This window comes from Budorcas taxicolor, chromosome 23 (assembly GCF_023091745.1).
Source record: "Budorcas taxicolor isolate Tak-1 chromosome 23, Takin1.1, whole genome shotgun sequence".
In the NCBI taxonomy this organism is placed as follows: Eukaryota; Metazoa; Chordata; class Mammalia; order Artiodactyla; family Bovidae; genus Budorcas; species Budorcas taxicolor.
In genome coordinates this window covers 24,035,208-24,059,902 of record NC_068932.1, presented here as the reverse complement: position 1 = coordinate 24,059,902, position 24,695 = coordinate 24,035,208, and the positions used below count along the sequence as shown (strand labels likewise).

General features: G+C 43.0%; 1 protein-coding gene across 5 annotated transcripts in view; it reads left to right on the top strand.

Annotated features, from left to right (window-relative positions):
- Window positions 1-6,181: 6,181 nt before the first annotated feature.
- The window catches only part of STN1 (STN1 subunit of CST complex), a 36,939-nt gene continuing 18,425 nt past the window's right edge, over window positions 6,182-24,695 (top strand). For 3 of the 5 annotated variants that reach the window (XM_052660928.1, XM_052660930.1, XM_052660925.1), the window contains exons 1-6: window positions 6,182-6,393; window positions 6,860-7,052; window positions 13,812-13,907; window positions 18,216-18,284; window positions 23,524-23,688; window positions 24,394-24,517. In XM_052660928.1, coding sequence (XP_052516888.1) covers window positions 6,920-7,052; window positions 13,812-13,907; window positions 18,216-18,284; window positions 23,524-23,688; window positions 24,394-24,517 — 587 coding nt within the window. In that variant the 5' untranslated portion in view covers window positions 6,182-6,393; window positions 6,860-6,919. Of the gene's footprint in view, window positions 6,394-6,449; window positions 6,557-6,859; window positions 7,053-13,811; window positions 13,908-18,215; window positions 18,285-23,523; window positions 23,689-24,393; window positions 24,518-24,695 lie in introns of those variants that run through there. The other 2 variants (XM_052660927.1, XM_052660929.1) reach the window with 2 other exon arrangements.

Sequence of the window (24,695 nt, the reverse complement as noted above, 5' to 3'; positions counted from 1 at the left end):
TTGGTCCAGATGCCTTTAGTAGCATTTCCCAAATTGAAATCCTTGAGATGTTATTAATAATAGAGTCTGGTGCTCAAACTTGACCTACACTGTCAATTTCTTGGACATTCTCAGTACCCGTTACTGAGTTGAAATCTATTTTCTTTTGTTCTCAATCTCATTTGTCTAGATTTTTATTAATGTCTTGAGAAACAGCATTGAAGATGCCAGCCTAGAAAGTAGGACAGCTATGAGGGATTGGTGGGGTCCCAGCCCATAGAGTTGGATTGTACCCAGGCTGTGAGGAACTAGATATGAACTAGGTATGAAATCGGAGAAGGCAATGGCACCCCACTCCAGCACTCTTGCCTGGGAAATCCCATGGACAGAGGAGCCTGGAAGGCTGCAGTCCATGGGGTCACTGAGGGTCAGACATGACTGAGCGACTTCACTTTCACTTTTAACTTTGATGCATTGGAGAAGGAAATGGCAACCCACTCCAGTGTTCTTGCCTGGAGAATCCCAGGGACGGGGGAGCCTGGTGGGCTGCCGTCCATGGGGTCGCACAGAGTCGGACATGACTGAAGTGACTTAGCAGCAGAAGCAGCAGGTATGAAATACAAGGAAATTTGAACTTTATTTTGCAGACTACATATAGTCATTGAAATATTTTAGACTAGGGAGAAACACCGTCTAAATTGCATTTTATAAGGATCATGCTGGCAGGAGCACGGGTGACAAATTGGAAGGAAGCCCAGCTAGAGGCAGAAGGACTAGTTGGGAGGAGGCAGTGATCCAGGCAATAAATGATGACAGCCTGGACTAAGGCTGTGGTAACAGGAGCAAGGAGGAGGGACTAAATTAAGAGGACGTATCTAGGAAGCAGAGTTGACAGGTCTTCACGATTAATTGCATTAAGGGTAAAGAGATGGAGATACTCATAAAGCATTCCAGTTTCATGATTTAGATGGTTGGCATGTGATGATAATATTCACATGACAGAAAAGAGAGAGGCAGAACTGTGGGGCAAGAGGTTTAGTCTGCGGTGCCCAGGAGAGTCCAGCTGGAACTTCAGATGTGGAGCTGAGGAGAGTTCTTGGCTGGATGTAAAGAGGGGAGAGTCTCTAGAACAATGGTTCTGTTGAAGCCATGGGTTTGGATTAAGCTACTCAGTAAGAGGACATGGGATGAGAAGGAAGTGGTCAGGAAATTGGACTTGAACTTCCCTGGTGGTGCAGTGGATAAGAATGCCTGCCAATGCAGGGGACATGGGTTCAATCTCTGGTACACGAAGATTCCACATGCTGAGGGGCAAATAAAGCCCCTGTGACACTCCAGAGTCCATGCGCTGCAACTGCTGAAGCCCACACATCCTAGAGTCTGTGCTCCACAAATAAAGAGAAGCCACCGCAATGGGAAATAGATGGGGAAACAGTGGAAACAGCGGCTGACTTTATTTTTTGGGGCTCCAAAATCACTGCAGATGGTGACTGCAGCCATGAAATTAAAAGACGCTTGCTCCTTGGAAGAAAAGTTATGACCAACCTGGATAGCATATTCAAAAGCAGAGACATTACTTTGCCAACAAAGGTCATGTATGGATGTGAGAGTTGGACTATAAAGAAAACTGAGCAACGAAGAATTGGTGCTTTTGAACTGTGATGTTGGAGAAGACTCTTGATATTTCCTTGGATGCAAGGAGATCCAACCAGTCAATCCTAAAGAATCAGTCCCGAGTGTTCATTGGAAGGACTGATGTTGAAACTCCAATACTTTGGCCGCCTGATGCAAAGAGCTGACTCATTTGAAAAGACCCTGATGCTGGGAAAGATTGAAGGCGGGAGAAGGGGACGACAGAGGATGAGATGGTTGGATGGCATCACCGATTCAATGGACATGAGTGTGGGTAAACTCCGGGAGTTGGTGATGGACAGAGAGGCCTGGCGTGCTGCAGTCCCTGGGGTCACAAAGAGTCAGACACGACTGAGAGACTGAACTGAACTGAACTGAACTGAACCACAATGGGAAGCCTGCACACCACAATGAAGAGTAGCCACCCCCCTCACCTAAGCTAGAAAAAGCCCATGCACAGTAATGAAGACCCAGCACAATCAAAAATAGATACGTTTTTTAGAAAAGGAGATTGAACTCTGGGGAACATCAACACATAAGAGATTAACAGAGGAAGAGGACACTGCAAAGGAAGTAACAGAAAGGTAGAAGAGGAACCCAAAATGATACCAGGAAACCAAGGTACATAGGAAGAGAATATAATCAGCTCATCATCCAAAGCTAGGAAATCAGGAAAAAAGATGAATGATAAGGAAAGGAAAGTACCATTGTATTTGAGAAATTGAATATAATTGTTAACTTAGGAGAGGAGTTTCAGTGGAGTGGTGTGCTGGAGTAGAGTTAGCTGAAGGTTAAGGTAGGGTGAGCCAAACAATGATATATCAAATTGGAGATGAGGAAGTGTGGATAGGGAATATGTATGACTCTTCCAAGAAACTTTGAACAGAGAGCAAGAGAGTGCGAAAACAGTAGTTCAAGGGCTGGGGTTTTCAGAGAGGCTGTTTTCTTAAGCTTAAAAGAGAGAGGTGAGCCTGTGGATGTGCTCAGGGGAAGTCAGAGAGAGGGAGATGGTGATATCGTGGTGGACTGAGCAAGACTGCTGAGGAGGCAGGACAAGTGGCACAGGTGAGGCCCCCAGCAAGATAGCCAGTAGTGTTTTTTTACTCTAGTCTTTTATTATCATTTGGTAAATATCCCTAGGCACAATTTTTTGAATAGATTCAGGAAATTGGGTAGAGAAGTCTTCTTACATATTTTTGGGTTCCTTACCATAGTATGTTAGATTTAGCAGGAACCCTTACAATTAAAAAAAAATTTAAATCATTCCTCTGATAGATAACAGCACTCTATTGCTTACAGGGAAGAAAAATAGAACCTAATTCAAGCCCTTCTACAATCTTATTTCAGCCTGTTTCTGCTAGCTGACCTCCTGGGTCAGTCTGCCTTGTTGGCTTGCCCACAGATATACCATCCTGCTGTCTTTGCCCTGCTCCCAGCCCATCACTGTATTATCCCTCTTCTTACATACAGGGAGACTGAGAATAAAATGCCAACCTCTTATGGCCTGTGAGGTCCTCTGGGATCTGCCTTCTTCTCGTGTGCCAATTATGTATGCAACTGTTCTCTCCATCCTCTCTTCTGTTCCTCCAGGAGGGAAGTCCTTTCCCGCCTCCAGATATTCACCCTTACTTTGACCACTGCCTGGAATGCTCTTGGCACTTTTCATGGCTGACTCTGTTCCCAGGTCTCCTCTCATCCAGTCAAAGCAGATCTATATAAAGCAGATCCCACACCCCATTATAAGTGATCATAACATACTTCTAATTTCCTTCAAAGCACGAAGACCAATCTGTACTTATGTTACTCATTTATTTGTCTACTGTCTTTCCCCTTTCCCTCCAACAGAATGGAAGCTCCCTGAAGGCTGTACTCAATCTGTCTTATCTCCTTTTTACCCACCAGTGTCCAGTACAGTGCTTGACAAATACGTTTCATGAATGAATGAATCATTCCTCCACAGTCTCAAAATCCAGCTTAAATCCCCCCTCCATAGTGAATGATGATAACAGCTTAGACATGCTTATAAGATGTTATCATCATTCACTATCCCAGCCGGACACACTTTGAGTGCTTACTTTGTTCCAGTGGTTACATACATTATCTTATTTGATAAGCCCCCTTTTCTTCCCTTCCAGTTTACCTCCTATAACCCACATAGTAGTTATTAGGCCACACAATTTAGCCTCTTGTTTTATTTAATATATTACTGTTTTTGCTCCAGTGAAATAAAAATTTCTAGTGCTTCCCCATAGCACACACAGAGTATTTAAAGTAGGCTGAGTGGCCAAAATTGCCACCCCCCCCCCCCCCCAACCAGGGTTATAACATTAACATAATAGCATCGATAAGCTGTCTTTCTTATAAACTGCTAACTGCTACTCTACTAATGTAAACCTCCAATCTAAGTCAATGTGCAAAAGAACACTCTACTCTACCTGTTAGGTGTAGAAAACAGTTAAGGTGACATGGTTTGTGCTTTGAGGTAGAAGATAAGCAGTTCAGTCCCCTCATTTTCTAGAAGAATTTATTAAAATCTCAATTTCTGGAAAGGATTGTCTGGTCTGTCAGAAATGCTTGCAAAACCAAATTATTTCGCAATGAGAAGTCATAAGAAGGGTTCCTAGCATTGTGTCGACGGTTGGGTTTAAAATGTCTGCTTTGCAGTGCTGTGGAATCCCAGCTGAAGAGCCCTCCAGGCCCTCTGCACGTGTAAGTATGACTTGGGAACATGGACTATCTCCTGATGGTGATAACAGAGAAGAGGATCCTTGCATACTCTTCCAGATGCTTCAACAGTCTAGAACATTCTATTCTACACCCAACTCTACATTTTGAGCTTGGATCAAACGGAACATCCTTAAACTCCAAGGAGTCCTTTCATGGCAAATGATGACTTCAGGGGCAGTCTGTTCCTGGGTGTGGGGCCACACCTACCAACTGGATGTGGCTGTCCCCAAGGTCATTAATAAGCTTGGAGTCCTGAACAGCCTTCGTTTCTAGCACTCTACCCTTAAGAGTCATAAGAGTCATTCCTAAACTCTTCTTGGGCTCTGCCTACACTCAGTAGTGATTTTCGTCTCGAGTTCCACCCTGGGACAGATGTGTGCAGTCAGAAATGTCACCCAACCTGTCTTTCCCCACCTTACAAGTCAGCTGGAAGCACTCATCCTACCTGGTGTCATACTGGGTGTCCTTCCTTGAAGAGAACCTCCCCCTATTAGCAAAGTATCTTCCCTTAATTAAACCTTAATCTTGATAGACTCAACTGTTCATCACAGGGGAGGCTGGACAATGCTCTTCTTTACCAAGGATTCTGTTTTTTAGCTTCTTCAGTGGCCAGGGATGTAATTAAATGCCATTGTTTCAATGACACACATTTTCCATTCCAGCTGCTTGAAGCTCCTTTTCTGCTAAATAGTTTGGCAGTTATCTCTTTGGCCACCACTTATTTCCCGTAGGAATGGCCTTCTAGCATGACCTGTACCCCTTCTGCCATTTTACAGAGTCCTTGTAAGTTAGGAAGAACTCCTGCCATCTCAAGTAATGTCATAATGTGGCTTATTTATTTATGAGACTAACATGGCTATCTTTCCTCACTTTTAATTGGGGTTACAGGGGACAGACACCATCAGTTCAGTTCAGTTCAGTTCAGTTCAGTTGTTCAGTCGTGTCCGACTCTTTGCGACCCCATGAATCGCAGCACGCCAGGCCTCCCTGTCCATCACCATCTCCCGGAGTTCACTCAGACTCATGTCCGTCGAGTCCGTGATGCCATCCAGCCATCTCATCCTCGGTCATCCCCTTCTCCTCCTGCCCTCAATCCCTCCCAGCATCAGAGTCTTTTCCAATGAGTCAGCTCTTCGCATGAGGTGGCCAAAGTGCTGGAGCTTCAGACACCATCAAGGTGGCCATAATTTACCAAAATGCCAGTTTTTGGAGTACACACAGAATAAGAGGAAAGGAGACAAACTTTGTCATGATCTTGCAAAGAAGGCTAGTCTCCGGCAGAGTCAAGGCCTCACATTCAGTCAAGAGCTCGAGTTTAGGTACCAACATTATCTAAAGTGAGACTGTATAGTATCAAAGGGTGGGTGTGTTAGTAAATAATTAATCAAGTGTAAATAAATATTTAAAATACCACAATGTAACCCTGCTTTTGGCATTGCTTTATTTGTTCGTTTAACATATCAGGGAAGGAAATAAAAAAGTCTGATTCAGTCCGAACCTCTTGGAGGTCATGGGTCAGGGTCCCACCACTAAGTTGGGATGAAAGGGGGACTTAAGAAGGCGGGGATTGGACAGCAGGAGTTTTAGGGCCAGCTTCCAGGCCTGGGAGATTTGGGTTCTGCACTTCCGCGGAGACTCAAGAAAGTCGCTGCTAGAAGCAATGCACCCCGCATAGCCCTTGCCAAGGCCGGCCACCACCTGGCAAGGAGCACCTGGCTAGGCCGCATTGGGATGCAAAATGGGGCGTGGCCGCGGGCAGAGTGGGCGCGGCCTCGTTAGGAAGGGGCGGAGCCTTGGGCGGCAAGAAGGAAGGGCCTGGGCGGGGACACAGTGGCAGGTCCCGCGCGCGGGAGGGTGTCGGGCCCAACCCCCCAACTCCTTAGCGGGGAGCACCGGAGGTGACTTCGACCTAGCGCTTCTGCTCTGGGCGGGGTTGGCGGCGCCACCTCCAGGCTTTGAGCGCCCGCGGCCTCTGAGTGCCGAAAGGGCCGGGCATGCGCGCTCCGAGGACCTGTGGGCCGACGGCGCGGGTGCGGCGGGAGGGGCCGCGACCGGGTCTGTTTCTCGTTTCCTTTTCCTCCCTTTCTCAGGCTCATCCCCAACACCGGAAGGTGCAGGGGCCGAGCTACAAACGGTCCCACCCACTCTGCCCCCTCTCGTGTCTGGCCACGAGGGTGCCCATTCCTCTCTGGAACCCACGTATTAAAGCGGTTTCGGGGTACGCATTTATGGCCTTATGTCCCCCAAGTGAAAAGTTGGTGTTTAGCCATTTAGAAATGGGTACCTTGGAGAAGGAGAAACACTGCCGTGGGGCAGAAGAAAAAGCCTTGAGGCACTCAGGGGCCCTCACTGGAGGAACACCTCCTTCCTCAAGCCCTTGGCGCGCAGTTTGACAGGCCCGGGCCCCTGGGTTTACCCCTCCCAGAGTTCGGGATGCCCGCCCGGGGAACAGCTTAGGGGCCGTGACGGTTTCAATACCCAAGTTACCAGCTTTGCGTCCTGGTTTTTGTCTCCCTTCTAGATCTCGGGTCTAGATGCTGAGCTTTTCAGGGCTGGCTGGAAGCCACAGCCCAGTCTCCAGATGGAGTCTAAATCCAGCCAGTGTGAAGACGAAACTCCTTCCCTCTTGTGGGGTTTGGATCCTGTGTTTCTAGCCTTTGCAAAACTCTACATCAGGGATATCCTGGACTTGAAGGAGTCTGGCCAGGTACCAGGTATGTGGCTGGTCACCCAGGTGGCTGCTCTGGGCTGCATCTGCACCCCACCCTCCCTTCCCCCAAGGCTGCAGAAATCTGGGGCTTAGGGGCTTAGAAGAACCTTTCCAGTTGCAGCTTTGAAACTGACCTAACCTGCATCCTCAGACAAGTTCATTTCTGTGCAAGTTCAAAACAATCTAAATCTTTTTTTAAATAGATGTTTGGGGGAGTAACTTTGTACTAAAGAATGTTTTTACTTGGGTTTGAGGTCTTTCATATTTGAAAATGGTCAGTTGTTTTTTTCTGGGCCTGTTTGTGGTAGAAAACTTAGGCCTTGCTTCTTTTTCTAACCACTTACCTGGCCTGGGTATGGGTATGTGACTCACCTGTAAAGCTTAAGAGTCTTCTTTGTAAAGAGAGGATCAACTGTGCCTGATTTTCTTGTGGAGTTTGGTTTTGTTTTGAGTAGATCAGAATCAAGATCAGAATCAAAATAATATAAACTCCCCAAGAGGAAAGACATCATCTGCCTTGTTCATCTATGTAATCCTAGCTCTTAAACAGTGCCTGGCCTCTAACGGGCTCTAGAATCATAGTATTTGGAGCAACAAAACATTATAAAGTTAGAAATCATTTTTAAAATCAGAGTGGTGGTCACTAAAGATAGGATCTTCATACCTCCAAGTACAGCAAATAGTTTAGGATAATAAGTAATTCACATAACTATGGAAGAATCTTCACATGTTTATTATGCTATATGAGAAGTTTGATTAAACTGTCTTTGCTATTTTGAATGAATAGCAAGCTATGAGTCAGAAGTGGTTAAGAATCTCAAGTATGTACAATTTTAATGAGGCCACGTTTTTGTGTGTTTCCCATGCTCAGTACCAATATATTTGGATGACCTTATACCAAAGGTTTTTGTACAGATTTTTTCACCACACCTTTATTTTCTAAGTATTGTTGGAAATGATCTGGTTTTTTCCTTGGAAGGCAGCCATCCTTCCTCTCTGTTGTCTGTTTCTCAGACCAGTCTGGTATTCTTCATAACTCAGCTCCTTGGGAAGAAATTAATTCGCACCAAATGCCAGTCTTGCTTAAAGATCTTCTGTAGGTGCTCAAGGAAGTATCAGGAACACGACAGGGGCCAAACTCTTCCTGTGGGTGAAGGACTTTATAATGTATTAACACATCGTGGAAAACTGCTCCCAGTGATCTTTGTTATGTCACTGGGGGTAACATTTCAGATGTCATTTTTAAAACGAAACTGTTGCCAAACCCGGGTTTGTGTGCCGCTTGCCCAGCAAGACCAAAGAAACCAAAATGTTGGGGTTTGGAGCAGAGAAAAGTTTATTATAAGGGCCAAACAAGGAGAACAGGCATCTCAGGCTCAGAAAACCCAAACTCCCTTCATGGTTTTCAGGGAAGAGTTTTTTAAAAGCAACATTTGGAATGAGGGCTACGGGGTGTATGACTTTCTTCTGATTGGTTGGTGGTCAGGTAACAGGCTGCTATTACCGGAATCGCAATCATCAGTCTCCTGGTTCTGACCAGTCTTCTGGGGTTTCAGCTTGTAGTTACCATCATCCTGGGTGGGGGTTCTTAGTGCCTGCAGAAGAACTCAAAGATGTGAATCAGGTTGTTAGGTATACCCCTGAAGGGGGAACTGGGAGTCTGTTCTGTTTGCGGCACTATTGTTTCTTGACTGCTTGGGCTTTGCTTCTGCATCCCCCACTCCCCTAATTAGTAACTGCTTGAATCTGCCCTTTGGAACTCCGGGAAGGTCTAGGAGGCTGAAACCTTTTTTTTTTTAAAAAAAAAAAAAAAAAGACACAGAAATGCTTTTGTACCCAGGAGGGCCCCTGCAGGGCCCTGCTTGGTTTCAAAACTTCATGGTTGAAGAAGTCATTAACTAATTTCACAGAGTGATCTTCTTTAGACTATAGCATCCTGAAGGGTGGGAAGTAACTACTAGTCTAGGTTTTAGTTTTGTATTGTTTTGCTGTTGTTGTGTTTGGTTTGGTTGTCATAAAGAAAAAAACTTTTATTTTGACCGCATAAAATTTAGAAATGCTTAAACAGCAAAGAATATCTTAAAATAACAAAAGTTAACCAAAAAATGACTTAAAAAAAAAGAAACAAATGTATAATGAAGAATTTGGGTGGCCTTTGTGGGAGGCTCCTGGAAGATCTTTGGATTTCTGGAATGATAGTGTTTTTGTTATTCATGGTGGACTCCTTGAACCGGCTGAGTTTATGCTAATAAGGTACCTCATGCTGGGCCCCTGGGTAGTTTCAGGGTGGGGGCCTTTCAGGCCTGAAAACCCAACCAGGTGATTAAGAGGGTTGGTTTTGAGCCAGGTGACATCAATCCAACCCTGTGGGAGGGGAGGGGGACTGGCGATTGAGTTGTCAAGTGGGCAGTGATTGAGTCAGTCTGGCTTGTGTAATGAAATCCTCATTAAAACTCTGGACAGTGAGGCTTGGGTGAGCTTTCCTGGTTGGTAATCATATATCAATGTGTGAAGGCGATGTGTCCTGAGGACCCGGCAGCTTTATGCTTAGACTTTCCCAGACCTTGTCCAATGTATCTCTTCCTTTGGCTGGTCCCGGTTTGTCCCCTTCATTATAAAACTGTAGTCCTAAGTAGAGCACCTTCCCGAGTCCCGTAACTGTAGTCCTAAGTAGAGCACCTTCCCGAGTCCCGTGTGTCATTCTATTAAAGTATCAGACCTATGTTTGCCGTGGAGGGTGTTTGTAGCCAGTTGGTCAGAAGTGTGCATGGCCTGAGGCACCTCGAACCTGGGGCTGGTGCCTGAAGTGAGAGTCTCTTACGGGAGAGACTCTGTCCTTAACCTGTGAAGTTCAACTTTACTCTGGCTAGTCAGCATCAGAATTGTCTTGCAAAATGGTTGCCAATTGTCAGCTCCCCTAAATTAACCTATGAATTTAGGGTTAAACTGATAGGATGTCGTGAAGTTTGACTATGGTGATGATGTTGTTTAGGTTTGGGGTTTTGGTTTGGTTTGTTACAGATCATAACATACAGAAATGGCCTTTATTATTCTGAATTTCTTTATCTATATCAAGCTTTACTGATGGGATAAAATAATAGAGAATCTTTCATTTGAATAAAATATGATGCTTATATTATCTAATTGAAGACCGAATGACATGGATATAATGTATTTATAAGAATTATATTAAATGAATAATGTATTTTTTTAAAAATATTATCTTTAGACATTTTAATGCTATCAGACTTCAGTAAGAGTATTTGTGAAGTGAAGTCACTCAGTCGTGTCCGACTCTTTGTGACACCATGGACTGTAGCCTACCAGGCTCCTCTGTCCATAGGATTTTCCAGGCAAGAGTACTGCAGTGGGTTGCCATTTCCTTCGCACTGTAGGCAGACGCTTTACCGGCTGAGCCACCAGGGAAGAGTATTTGTAGCATCAATTAAATAACAGCAGTTAGATCAACTCAATGGATGTGCGTTAACTCTGGAAGATGATGAAGCCTGGCGTGCAGCAGTCCACAGGGGTCTCAAAGAGCCAGACACTATTGAGTGACTGAACAACAACAAGACCAACAAAAAGTTGCTTTTAAAAAAGAGAATAAAAGCCGATGTCTCGCAGTGGGTGTGCCTGTTCAGGTCATTGCTGTGAAAGCTGAATCGAAGCTGCCTGTGACCCTGGGTCCCTGAGCCCTCCCAGCATGACCGTCCTCCTTCCTGGGGACCTGACGATCCAGGTAATGGATCCCCTGAGGTGGTTGGGGCTCTGGGAGCCGCGTGTGGAGCAAAGGCAGCAGGAGTGAAAGGCCCACTTCACAAAGGCTGCAGGTTAAACTCATTGTCAGCTAGTATCTGTTGTGATTTTTTTCTTTGCTCCTCAGGCTTTCTCTCGGTCCATCGAGCTGCCATCCAAATTCCTTTTCTCACAGAAGAGACTTGGTGTTGAGAGAAGGAAGTGGCTCTCTCCATCGCTTTTTCAATGTCCTCCTCCTTCTTGTGGAGGTTGTGCTTCTGAAGTGTATCATCTGAGTTTCTATGCGCTGGGGGAACTTCCTTCTCTACTTCCAAGCAGTGTATTTCCTCTTCAAACAGTTTTCTCTGAGTGATTTTACTCAAACCATCTGTTATTTTCTGCTATATGTGTCCTTCACTGTTCTATCTTGCTTTTATGTTTTTCCTTGTTATTTTGCATCTTTGAGTAACTTTGGCCTTGAAGACAAGCATTGGCAGTCTATGATATGAAAGTTTAGGGGGCTCTTTTCTGTTTTCAAGAAAGCCTACTGTGTCCTCAAATGGAGACCTGTTCAGATTTTTTTAATTGTTGCCCCATCCAGAGTTGGTAATGTCAGAGGACTGGCATCCACCCCAGGTGACTTGAGAACTTGGTTGGCTTTGTGTCTTCAATCCTGTATTCTCCATGTTCTTGCCTTTTCCATGTACTTCAGCCCAGGTGGAACACCTTTTGGCTGGCGCTTCTCCCCTTCTTAAAATATATCCACTCTTCATTATAAAAACCACCATAGCAATACATACCAGGGTATCCCAGGAAGACCCAAAGAGTCCTGGGGCTTGTTTCAAACTTCTGTGGCTTCAAGGCCAGCTGGAAAGACATTTCAGGGGCAGGCAGCAGGCCCTCCAGGGATCCACAAGGCTCCATGGCTCTGCCCTTAACTGCTGGTGTCCTGGGAGCCACAGCCAACCTGGTGGGCTGTTGCGTCTCTGATGGCACCAGGAGCGCACCGTTTCTAAAGCCTGACAACCAGGACCGACCTTCAGTTAGGTTGGGGGAGGGAGAGGCCAGTCAGGCTTTAGAGAGTTCTCCCTAAGTTAGCTCTGCTCAGTACTCAAATAGAGAGTCCGGGGCATTTGGGGAAGCAGAAAGGGCTGACCACAGCCAGAGACCAGTCTGGCACTCTGGTCACCATCACCCCCATCCGGCCCTACAGCAAAGCTGGATGAAAGCAAGGTCTGCTGTCATGCCCCCTGTCTGCGTGTGAGCGTGTCCTGGCGCGGTGGTGGTGCAGAGGATGCCATGCCCCACCCCCTCATTTAAACTTCCCTTCTGCCACAGGAAGCCTGAACCTGCCAGCAAAGGTCCTGTGGGACCTGGCCACCTCCGAAGGCGCACTCTCTCCTTTGTGTCTGGTCAGTGCAGGCAGGCAGGGCCGGGGGACTGACGGTCTCCCCACAGCTCATCAGTGGATTTCAATGGTGAGAACTCAGAAGTCATTCAGGAACTGCCCTACTCTGGAGATTTCATGGATTTTCCGTGGAGTCAGTTCAACCCTGTTCAATCCAGGTGTTCCTAGAGGGAAGCGACTCTGTTCCAGGAGTGACCCAGGGACCCAGGCTCCTTAGCCCATGTGGCCCTGCCACTTCAGCTCTCGGCCCCCAAGGTTGCCCTCTGCACGTGCTCTCCAGTCTGCTAAGTCATCTTCAGAAGTCTGCCCCTGCGAGGGAGATGGCCCTTCTTTCGGCTACATTTGACACCTTCAAACCATGTCTCCCTCTCCTAAAATCTCAGGCTGACTGAGGCTCCGAGTCTCCTTGTCCATCTCCCACCCAGGGACTCAACCACGGGTGACAGGTTCCCAGCCCCTGTATCCACGTGGGAAACGAGAACCATCAGTGAAGTCATTCTGGGGGTTTCTGAAGGGCTTCAGAGTTCAGTGCAGGGCTCCCTCCCCCCAGGGGATGCGGAGAAGATAAGCTCTGAGCAGGCTTGGCAAGAACCAGAGAGAGTGAGGGTGGCCAAATGCTGAAGTGATAACTGAGTCTTTGTTTACAGTTCATGTATGTATTTGAAAAGGAAGTCACCGGTTAAGTTTATAGCCTCTTTCTGAAAGTAAAGAATTCAGTCTTCATAGGGAGGAAAAAAAAAGAGGCTAGGGAAGATTTTAAGGCAGACTCTTCAGCTGCAGGTGATAGGAACCCAGTGCAGGTAGCTTAAGCTCAAATAGGCAGTTCAGGTAAGGATGTTGGGGGTTCCCCAGGAGGTGGGCCAGCACTGGAGCCTCAGGTGGGAATGGGGGACTCACCAGTGCCAGGAGTCTCCTTCTCTGTTCCGTCTCTGTCACTGAGTCCAGAAAAGGCCTCTGGTTGTTGGGGGGTAGGGTTCTCCCTCTCAGGTTTCTCCTGGCGAGTTTCTCAGGGGGAACCTTCCTGCTGGCATCTGTCTGTTGCCTAAGCTTTGGAAGTAGAGTTTTTAAAAGAGAAGTTTTTGAGTTGTAATCTGCTGCTGACCCCAAAGGGTCATGTTTTGTAACCTAATTATCTTCTCTTTTTCTTAAAAAAAAAAAAAAGCTACCGCTAATTCGTAGAAATGATGACTGGTTTCCTATAAAAGCCAAAGAAGCCTTTCTGGTGGTTTGCTCTCTCTTTCCTTTTCCAGTCCCTCAAAACATAAGTACTGTGTCAGGTCTTATAATACGATGGCCGTCTTTATGGCCTTATGAGAGTTCTACAGGGAGGTGCATTTCATTGTCACCGGTGGAGAGATTAACCAGATGTAGTTGGGCAGTATTGGTTTTCTCTTTTCTGTACTCGCACGAGCTTCTTAAAAACCAAACTTTCATTTATAACCCTTGAGGAAAAGACACCTGCATTTCTTAGGGCTTGGCATTGGTCAATAGCCGATTCTTACATCTGAAATTTTAGCAAGCAGCATGCCACTGAGTTTCTGACACAGTTAACATTTACTGAAGCAGAAAACGTCATCATACATTATATGGACTTTGTCTTCTTCTTCCCTTTAATTTCAGGTGTATTTTTTTACAATGGGCATCCAATAAAACAGGTGGATATCTTAGGAACCGTAATTGGAGTGAGAGAAAAAGATGCATTCTACAGTTATGGAGGTAAGAACAGTTGTGTCTGACACTGAGTTTGTGTGGAAGGACCACACTTAGCTGGACATTGAATCTAAAGAAACCCCAGCCTTTCAGAGCAGCAGTCTCTCACAAACTCTGTGTACTTGGCCTCTAACCATTTGCAGCCACCAACCTGGACTAAGTGTCAAATGAAGCAACAGGAATGATACTGATGAATACTGTCAGGTGACAGTTGTTGGGGAGCTGGGAGACAGAAGAATTAAAATGCAGTCCAGGGTCACTGGCTGATCAGGGACAGACACCTGATGCCTAGGGCATAGCTATAAATAGCAGAGGATGGTAGTATACATTTATATTGATAACCTTTAAGAAGGCCAGACTAACATTAAAGTAGACTTAAAGAAGATGGGGAGAGATGAAAAATAATTTATAAGATTTATATCCAAAACAGTTTTTTAAAAAAACATTTTGGTACGCAAAGGTGTAAATATTCTTTACACCTTTGGGTCATCAGAAAATTTCCCTTCCCTTATGATGACAGAAACTAAATAAAGGGTTTCTATATAGTTTGAACACCAGCAAATTGTTAGAATATGATTTTAGCGTCACGGGTCTTAATTTTTTTTTTCATTGAATTTAATGTAATCATTTTAATATATTGTCTAACATTCTCATAGTTCAGAGGCCAAGCTAAATGTTTTGTGGGAAGCTTAACTTTGAATTCCAAACCTTCGCTGTAATTGACTTTGTCACTTTTTGTTGTACTGACTTGGATTTGCATTCTTGTTCTGCTTGAGGGGAAAACAGAAGATAGTTGAACTAGGTGACCAAGAACATCCCCTTGACTGTCTGTGTGTGGCTGAAAATTTACAGATACAGTTTCTTCAACATATATTCATTTTCCTAGGGATGATTGTCTTGTGCTTATGACATGTGAGAGGGGAGATTTCTCTCACTCTCTGCTTTTTCCCAGCCTGCATATGTTTTTTTAAACTCTAAAATAGATCATCGTCGTATATCCCCATCCTGGATCTCTTCTCTGCCTTATTTTACCAAAGATACTGGTTCTCTTTTTCTCCAGACAGTTCAATAAACATTCACCAAGCTCCTGTAGCATTCTCAACTGCTGGCTCGTACCGTATCTCTAAGACATTATAGTACTTCCTCTCCAAGTACCAGTGATGAAATATTAGTATCTTTCAGTTTATAGAGCACTTCTACATGCATAATTTCATGTTGTTCTCGTCCTGATCTTTTGAAGTAGAAAGGGCAGATATTATTGCCATTTTATAGACGAGAAAACTAAAGCTCAGTTATTTGTTCAAGGTTCCACCGATGATCCAATCTCTTTACTGACTCCAGTGTGCTGTGTAGTCTCTGTATAACTCAAATGTGGTTTTTCTCTCTCCTACGTCCCTCCCCGTAAAAGATCAGCTGCATCTTTTTTTTTTAACTTCTGTTTATTTGACTTAGGTCTTATTTGCAGTGTGCAGGATCCTTTTTTTTTATTTTAGTTATGGCATGTGGAATCTAGTTTCTTGACCAGGGATCAAACTACCCAGGCCCTCTGCTTGGGAGCGTGGAGTTCAAACCACTGGGCCACCAGCGAAGTCCCTGCATCTGGTTTTTAATTTTCTGATTTTTAGGTCAAAATGTGGCTATTTGAGAACATTAGTCCTGGCTCTAGAACAAGGCCAGATATAGTGCCTCTGACCTAAAAGGGCTTCATCTAACCCCTTTTCTCATTATGAAAAGATGAAGGTGATATGGCTGCTTCTTCCCCAATAACCATTTCTCTTAGACTGGATATCGTGAGAGTGTGACACATTTGTGGTTTGTGGGGACATGAAAAGCATTTGAAGGTTGAAAGTAGAAACATTTCTGCGACTTTAATTCTTGGGAGGCCTGCTCAAGAGAGAGCTACACACTCCCTGACATTCTTAGGCCCAGCTTGGCTCTCGGGCTACTTGCCAGGCGGCCACTCCTGCTGTCCCAGGTCCTGTTTGTTCCTCCTGACTCACCCCACTCCTATACGCTCAATTTGCTTCCTGCTTAGCCCGATTTTCGTCCCATGGCTGAAACAAAAGGTCAGCAGCCCAGGTCATGCCGCCCAGTGTGGAAAGACTGCCCAACACTGTAGGGACCCTCCCCTTCTAGGGCGTTCCCGCAGCGAGACCTCAGGGCGTCGGGATGGGGTCTGCCAGGAGAGGTTACAAACCAGGAAGTCAGAGAGTTTGGTGGGGGGATCCTGAGCACACACAGCACCTGGCAGCAACTCAAGCTCAGACCTAGAATCCAGGGAGACTATAGTTAAGACCAGAATGACCTCACATTTTCTAGGACAAATGCTCGAGTGCTAATATTTTTTTACTTAACATAGTAAATCAAGAGTTTTAAACTGGCCAGAAAAGTAGTGTTGCCTAGAAGTGCCATATATTTTATTGATTTTTTTTTTTTTGCTTCTTAAAATGATACTCATTATAAGATAAAATTTAAAGCCAGAGGAAATTTTAATAAATTTTCATAAAATTCCTGTGAAAATCTATAAATCAGACAAAAACAGTGTCAGTGTTTGGGTGAACATCCTTCCTATATGTTTAACATGTTCCTAATAAGAAGCGGGGCTTCCCAGGTGGCGCTAACGGTGAGGAATCCACCTGCCAGTGAAGGAGACGTGAGAGACACGGGTTTGATCCCTGGGTCAGGAATACCCCCTGGAGTAGGAAGTGGCAGCCCATTCCAGTATTCTTGCCTGGAAAACTCCATGGACAGAGGAGCCTGGCAGGCTACAATCCATGGGGCCACAGAGTCCAACATGACTGAGCGCAATATGAAGAGACATAAATATTCCTTCTTTCCTCATTGCTATTACGCATATTTCTTTCTCGTTTTAATATTCCTGAAATTAAGCTTACAGTCAATGTATACATTGACTTTGGGGTTCCTTCTGTATTCTCCAAAAGAAACTTTTATAAATATTTAGTGTCTTAAGATCATTTCTATCAAAACAGACTAATATTTTATACAAATTAGATTACATATATGTCTATATCATTTCTATTTTACAGTGAGATAACTTTTAACAGCAGTGACTGTAAAACTGAAAGGCACTCAGTTGGGTCCAAATTTGATACACATTTCCAAACTTAATATCTTTAGAAATTTGGTGTGAATTTACATTACACTAACAGCATGTGAGGGTATCAGTATTTTTAATGTTTGTCATTCTAGTAGTTGAGAAATCATTTAAATTTTCTTCTTTTTTTTCTGGTAACTAGTAATTTAGCATACTGACATATGTCTTTTTTAATACCTTTTATACCTTTCATGAATGGCATATTTTTTTTCTTTGCTACCTTTTCTCTTATAGTCTTGATCTTTTCCTTATTAGTTTCTGTGATTTCTTTATATATTAAGATATTAACCCCATCATTTGTAAAATTGCTATACAGTATTAGTTTTTAGTTGTTCAAATATATCAGATTTTTTTTTTTTTTTAATGAATTCTGATTTTCAGGTCTGCTTAAAGAAGTCTTCCCCCCACCAACTCTAAGTCCAGGGTTGAAAGTATTCACCCATATTTTCTTCTCATCTTCTGAAGTTTGCCTGTATTATATTTAATAAGATAAAATCCATCTAGAATTTAGTTTAAGAAGTCTTCTCAGATTCTGCTTTCAACACAGATTTAAATCAGCAATAAAAAGATTTTGCCATGCATTTCTTCTGTATTACATAGTGTACTTTTTTAACAGTCTAGCTGTTGGTTTTTTTAAAAAATCATTTAGCCCACTGACCCCTTATTGATCAGTCTCTGTTCTGAGATTGTCAGAAATTAAGCAAAGAGAAACACTTACCATCCCTGATCAAACATCTCTAAATTTCTCTGCAGTTGTAAATCCAAGTCCAATGGAAATTCTTTTATTTTTCTTTTGCACTGTGGATAAAATAAGCCAGACCAGTACTGTTTGTGTGACCAAGATATAATTATGTTGTATCGTGAAAGTAAAACATGGCTCTCTGTGATATGCTTAGCTTTCCTTACATCCCCTGCAGTGATAAGGCCTGGGCAGAAGTTAATACCCTTGAGATAGGGCAAGAGAAACGTTGACTACATTCTGCTGGGCTCATGTATTACATTGACATTCCAGAGAATCAGTTCCCACTGGGGTGTGGTAAGCAGTTATTTCTAAGGGTGGAAAAAAAGTTTGATCAGGGATTTGCCTAACCAGGCTATTGAAAAATGTCATCTTTCAGTTCGGCTGAATGTAATGGCAGTGTGGTAATTTACTAGTAATGGCCCACATCTCTGTTCACTCTTTGACACTTCTATTGCAGTGGATGATAGCACTGGAGTTATAAACTGCATCTGCTGGAAAACGCTGAATAATACCAAATCCTCATCAGGTAATTTTATTTGCCATGCTTCTTTACTTTTATGGGGCTTCCCTTGTGACTCAGCTGGTAAAGAATCTGCACGCAATGCAGGAGACCTGGGTTTGATCCCTGGGTTGGGAAGATCCCCTGGAGAAGGAAAGGCTACCCAGTCCAGTATTCCGGCCTGGAGAATCCCATGGACTGTATAGTCCATATAGTCCGTGGGGTCACAAAGAGTCAGACACGACTGAGTGACTTCCGCTTCACTTCACTTTACTTTTACAGCTGACCAACAGATGTAACTCAAGCTAGCTCAGGGGAACAGCGGTAGTGCTAATTTTCATATTTGTCCATTAGTGAATTACACTGATAACTTGAAGCACTATACCCAGAACTTTGGGTGCTCTGTAAACTGATATAGGGGAGCCCATTGCTTTTCTTGCTTCCATTTCTTTGGTGCTCACTTCCTCCTAAGCCTATAGGAATGTGAATAGATAACTAGAAGTTTCAGCATTTCATTTTTACCATCCAGTTATTATAAAAGTCAAGATGTTTTAGCCTAATTGCTGATCAGGTGAGAATCCCCTTGCTCTGGATGTATCATTTGACCAATGCTCTTTTGAAAGCCTTGGCCCTGATATGGTTGCCACTGGCTTCTATGTTCACATGATCTGGGTTTTCTGAAATCTCTAGCTTATTCATACAGACATACCAGGAGTTCTAAGACTGATGAGAAGGTAAGATAGGATTCCTTTGAAGTTAGCCATTAAATAATACAAACTAAGGAAGAACTTTAAAATTGTATTGAACTCATTGGCTCTAACTGAAACATCTTTTGGAATTTCTTGAATATGTTTTAGTAGTCCTTAGGTAGTTTGTGAGCTGCTTAAATTCATAATATTAAAAAAATACATGTATTATACAATAGTGGTGATCATTTTTGGTTCTAGAGAAGCGATGGAAACTTCGCTTATTTCTTATTTCTCTCTTGCTGCAGCATGTGCAGTATGGTGCCGTGTGCACTGGGGTTATTCAGTAAATATTGCCAGCTCTGATATCTAACATGTGCTATCTGTGTCCTTCTGTCATACATGGTGAGAATGTATAACATTTGGAGTAGTTTATTCTCTTTTTTACCCCTGACATTACCTGTCAGAATCTCACCTCCCTACTTAGACTCTACTGACCAGCAGGGATGCTCCTTTGCTTAATTTTTGGATGTATTTACATTTAGAATTTGACCATCGTTTTCCTATAACTTTGATATTCCCATTTCCTAATTTGGGAACATTTGTATCAGTGGTAATACTAAGCTGAGGAAGCTTTGTGGATTTTAAAAAAAAAATGAAGGGAGACAACAGGTTTTTATGCAGATGCGTCATAAGGTATGAAATAGACCTATGAAACAATCAGATATTTGAATTTTCATGTATGTCCAGGGTATTAAAATTACTTTCAGGTTTGTGGTTGTATTGTCACGATCTTCAATCAGAAGGGGTAGTTTCAATGTGCTGGTTTTAGACTGAGGGTCAGCATGCTTTTTCTGTCAGGGCCAGACAATAATTGTGTTCTGCTTTGTGGGCCCAATGGTCTGCATCTCAACCATTCAACATCACCACTGTAACACCGAAGTGACTACAGGTAGTACATAAACAAAGGGTCATGGTTGTGTTTCAATAAAACTTTATTTATAACAACAGATTGTGGATGGATTTGGTCCATGGGCTGTCATTGATACACTGCTGTTTTTAGACATTGTTTTCATTTTTAAAATCAACTGTTTTTTTAAAAAATACATCATATCATCAAATATATTATGTAACTCTTAGTAATTTTTAAGATAAAATGTCTATTAATACTGAAAGTGAGATTTTAAAAATAACTGTAAGTAGACCAATAGATGAGTAGTCACAGTTGGTAGCCTTAATTAGAAATTGCTTTGAGAATAAAAAGTGAGGGTAAGGGTACAAGGAGAAAGCCTGAAAGTGATCCTCATCATGTTATATATGAAGTGATATTTTAAAATTGTTCCCAACTAGCCCATTCTGTCCTTTTAACTTAATTGCCCTCGGTTTTAAAGCTTTCCACTGGAAAGTGGCCATTGAAGACTAATTTTTTTAAACAAAATTTAGTCTAAGTCAGAAATCATGTTCCAGTTGGTATCTGGGTAAAAATATAATATCAACTCTTATAAATGTCACATTGAATGTACCATTTGGACTCAGCTTATGAGAAAAGTTAAGAAAGCTTGGCATTTAATATTAGAATTTTAAAGGGGATTTATCTTTCGGAGTGGAATAGGCTACTTAAAATGAAATTGTCAGACTCCAACCATCTCATTATACTCATTAAATTACACAGCTTGGGCTGTTCTTTCAGCAATTTGGTTCACCCTTTAAATGAAAGCTGAGCCTCTTTTTCTCAGACCAGCTCTCAGTCTGATCATTTCAGCAGTGCTATATGAATCATTTATTATTACCTATAACATCTGAATCATGGCAGTGAAATTTATAAATATGTTTAAAATTCAGCCTAAATAGAAGAGGACTTAAAGATAGAAACCTAGACAGAATAACCTTTTAAAAAGAAATACATGGGTATTTTCTGAAGAAACCCAGTAAGTTGAGTAACGTTAAACTGATTGTGTCTAGATTCCAAGCTATTGGTTACTGGTCTACACAGAGTTCTCCGAGCTCTTTGGGTTGCTTTTTCCCTTAGTATAGTCAGTGTATTAAGAGAAAAGTAATGCCTTTGTACATTACAGAGCCATGGTTATCTCAGTTGTATTAGATTAAAAAGCAGAAAATTTGATCAACAGACTATTATTCATTCTATTATAGGAACCCTAGTATATGACAAAGCAGAAATAATACAACAATAGGAAATAAGTAAGCATTTAACAAATGTTATTTGTTGATGTTCAGGTTGATGTGTTGGTTGGAAATTTTCAGGTTGATAACAATATTTAAAAAGAGGTAACTGTGACCACTGTCCTGCAACTTACATAAAATAACCCAAAGAAGATAGAGTTATGTATTTATCATAATAAGTATGGGGCTAATCTATGTTAAGCTCTTATATATGTTTAGCTGTTAAAACAAAGAAAGCAATCACTGGTGACAAGAGATAAACAATTTTTTCAAAATTTTATGTATTAAAATGAAATCAAATAAACATTTAAAAAAAGCACTGGAATGTGGAGAAGGGATGTAATAAGCATTATTGATAAAGCTTCCCTGCATTTTTTTTCAGAAATAAACATAAAATGTTCAAAAGAGATGAAGGGCTTATGCATGAAGAAATGCAGAGAGTAGATCATCTTATATAAAAACACATAGTCTGTCTGGCAATTTAAAAGCAAATGAAATGCTATAGAATCATTATATGCTTTTTAAGGTGTTAGAAACCCAAATGACTGAAGCCAGCGTAGGAGCCATAAGGCTACATGCCTTGCTGGTGACACTTTGTAAAAGAAGAATGGTGATTGTTTGTTTGTTTTCTGACAAACATTCTGATAGTATGCAATGAACTCTAAACCTGTTTGTCCTTTTCTATCCAGTAATCCCCAATGAAAGACCCCAAGGAAAGCACAATTTTTTGTCTTGAGGGCCTAATTGTTCATTTTTCTTAAGTATCTGACATTTTTTGAATGTTTCCTGTGGTGGATCTAGCATTATGCTAAAGCTCATGATGTAAGGATTAACTAAGACCATACACAACAAGTCCCATGTGTGAGAGGGACTGTTAGGGCCACAACAGAACTGAGGGAACAGGTACAGTGAGGTTAAGCAGCCTGCCCAGGGTCACACAGCTAACAGGAAGTGACCTGACGTTCAAGCCAGGTCTGTCTGACTCCATTACCCAAGTGGTGGCCTCAAAGCCCTGTACAGGGCTAGTGATAAAAACCAAAACAAAAAAAATGTACAAAAGCAGAAAGAGGAAATATCTCATGAGACCATCTGAAACGGTGGCGTATGAACATGCCGGAATGCTATGTTGTTATTTCAAATGCTGGATTGTGGATACATGTGTGTATTTGAAGTGATGCTAGTCAGAAAAACAACACAAAATTGTTGATACACACTAGCTGTAACTATGGAAAATATGAGTATATTCATGGCACAAGCAGCTGAGAATAAAGAATAAGCAGGAAGGCTCTGGGGTTAGAGACTGCCTGAGTTCACACTCCAGCTTTGTTGCTAACCAGTCGTTTTACTGCGGGCAAGTTGTTTGACGTCTCTGTAACTCAGTTTCCTCGTTAGTAAAATGGGGCTGATAATAAATAAGAGTGGTTGTGAGGATTAGATGTGCTGATAGGTTATGAAGTCTTCAGAACAGCACTGGCTATACCTGTCATGGCTATTCTGATTTTCATTATTTAACTAATACATTTTGGAAGTAAATTCAAGTGATGGAAATTATTTAGAATTGAGTGTGCATTGGGTTGTTTTCACCATAAAGTTGCTTGCTCAGTCACTCAGCTGTGTCTGACTCTTTGCAAATCCATGGATGGTAGCCCTCCAGGTTCCTCTGTCCATGAGATTTCCCAAGCAAGAATGCTGGAGTGGGTTGCCATTTCCTCATGCAGGGGATATTCCAGATGCAGGGACAGAACCTCTGTCTCTTGCATCTCCTGCACTGGCAGGAAAATTCTTGAAGTTGCTTAAATTTATAGTTTTAAGTGGTGTGAGTGAGTGTTCGTGTGTGTGTGTGTGTGTTTGTGTGTAAGGAAGTGAGCAAAAGCAGGAGAGAGCAAGAAGTCAGCCTAGTTACTCAACAAAGAAGAGAAGTGAGAGAGATTAGGGTATTGAGTACCTCAGTGGAACACCAGCCTTGGGCAGATTTGCCTTCCCCATAAACAACTGCGAATGGAGACTCCTGGGCCCCTTTCCCCTCAGGCCAATATTCTGTCTCCCTGCAAGGACACTTTTCAAGGGTTGTTTATGAGCTATTGCCACCAAACCCAGCTGAACTCACACAGAATTCAGCTCAAGCCTTTTGCACAGGTGATGCTGGGGGAGGAAAGAAGACACTGGACACTGGGTTGTCCAGCCTCCCACCAGACTCTGTTCCCATCACCCAGACCTTTGAATAATTACAGCTTATGCCTTTTATTCAGTAGAGGATTTTGAAGGATGACTCAGATTTCCTACAGTCGAGCAATCAATCAGAAGTAGAATAAATAAATGTTTTGTGTCTGTCTTACCCCAAGCTCTCTCCCAAAGATGGTGGAGTGATCGTGTTGTGTATTTCCTTCTGGCCCTAACAGCTACAGCCGCTCCAAGTGCAAGAGAGCTGAGCTTAACCTCTCAGCTTAAGAAGCTGCAAGAGACCACTGCACAGAGAGCAAAGTTAGAAATTGGGGACATTATCCGGGTCAGAGGCCACATCCGCATGTTCAGAGGAGAGCGAGAGATTCATGCCACAACTTATTGTAAGCATTCAGTATCTCTGCCCAATTGCTTGTTGTTTTGTATATGTGTCCAGTAAGCTAATTTAGTAAAAAGTCAAATCTGAAAAATTCAAATAAAAAGCTTGAAAGAAAAAAATTGTATTTGCAACATGATTCGTTAAGAAAATCAGCATTTATTTATTTTGAAGAGAAGTAACTTTAAATAAATTGGGAAAGAAAATAAGTGATTTATCATATATGGCTGACTTTATTTGGACAACATAGTAGAGTCTCTAAAATACTTTGAAGTTTTTAGTGTGAATCCATTTGGGGAAGAGCGTTCATAGTCTTGAAAATGACGGGAGATTTCTGGAGCACCACTGAGGAAGTCAGCTAATCGGAAGCATGACAGTGCTTTGTCATCTTAGCCATGCCCTTTGCACTGATCTGGCTGGTTTGCACTTGGAAATCTCAAGGACAGCCCCAGTCATCCGCCACTGTCCCAGATGCTTGAACATGTCTGCATGCTTTCCCTCACCTTGGTCTACTCTGGTCATGTCTGTGACATTCCGGGCATCGCCTCCCCTCTCATGGGATGGCCGGAGACCATTTAGTGCTTGCTTCTAGACTGTGATCCTGGGCATCCATAAGGAAGAAGGCCCACCAAGGGCCCCATTTACTGTTGCCCCAGCAGCAGTCTGGACTTCGGAAAGAGCTAATCTCAGTGTTGTTTCCATGGCTCGTTAGATAAAGTGGATGACCCAGTGTGCAACGTTCAGATCGCAAGGATGCTGGAGCTGCCTGCCATCTACAGGAAAGTGTATGACCAGCCCTTCCACAGCCCTGCCCTAAAGGAAGATGAGGCACTGAGGTAAGTTATGGACTGCAAGTGCTGTGGGTGTGAGCCAGCCAGTGGGATCCTAGATGCTGGGGTGGGCCTGAGCCGGCCACTCCCTCCCTGTGGGGCCCTGGGCAAGTCTGTCACTGTCCAGATGCCTCCGCGTCCTCATATGTAACATGAAGGAGGTCACAGTGCAGATGTTCTGAGG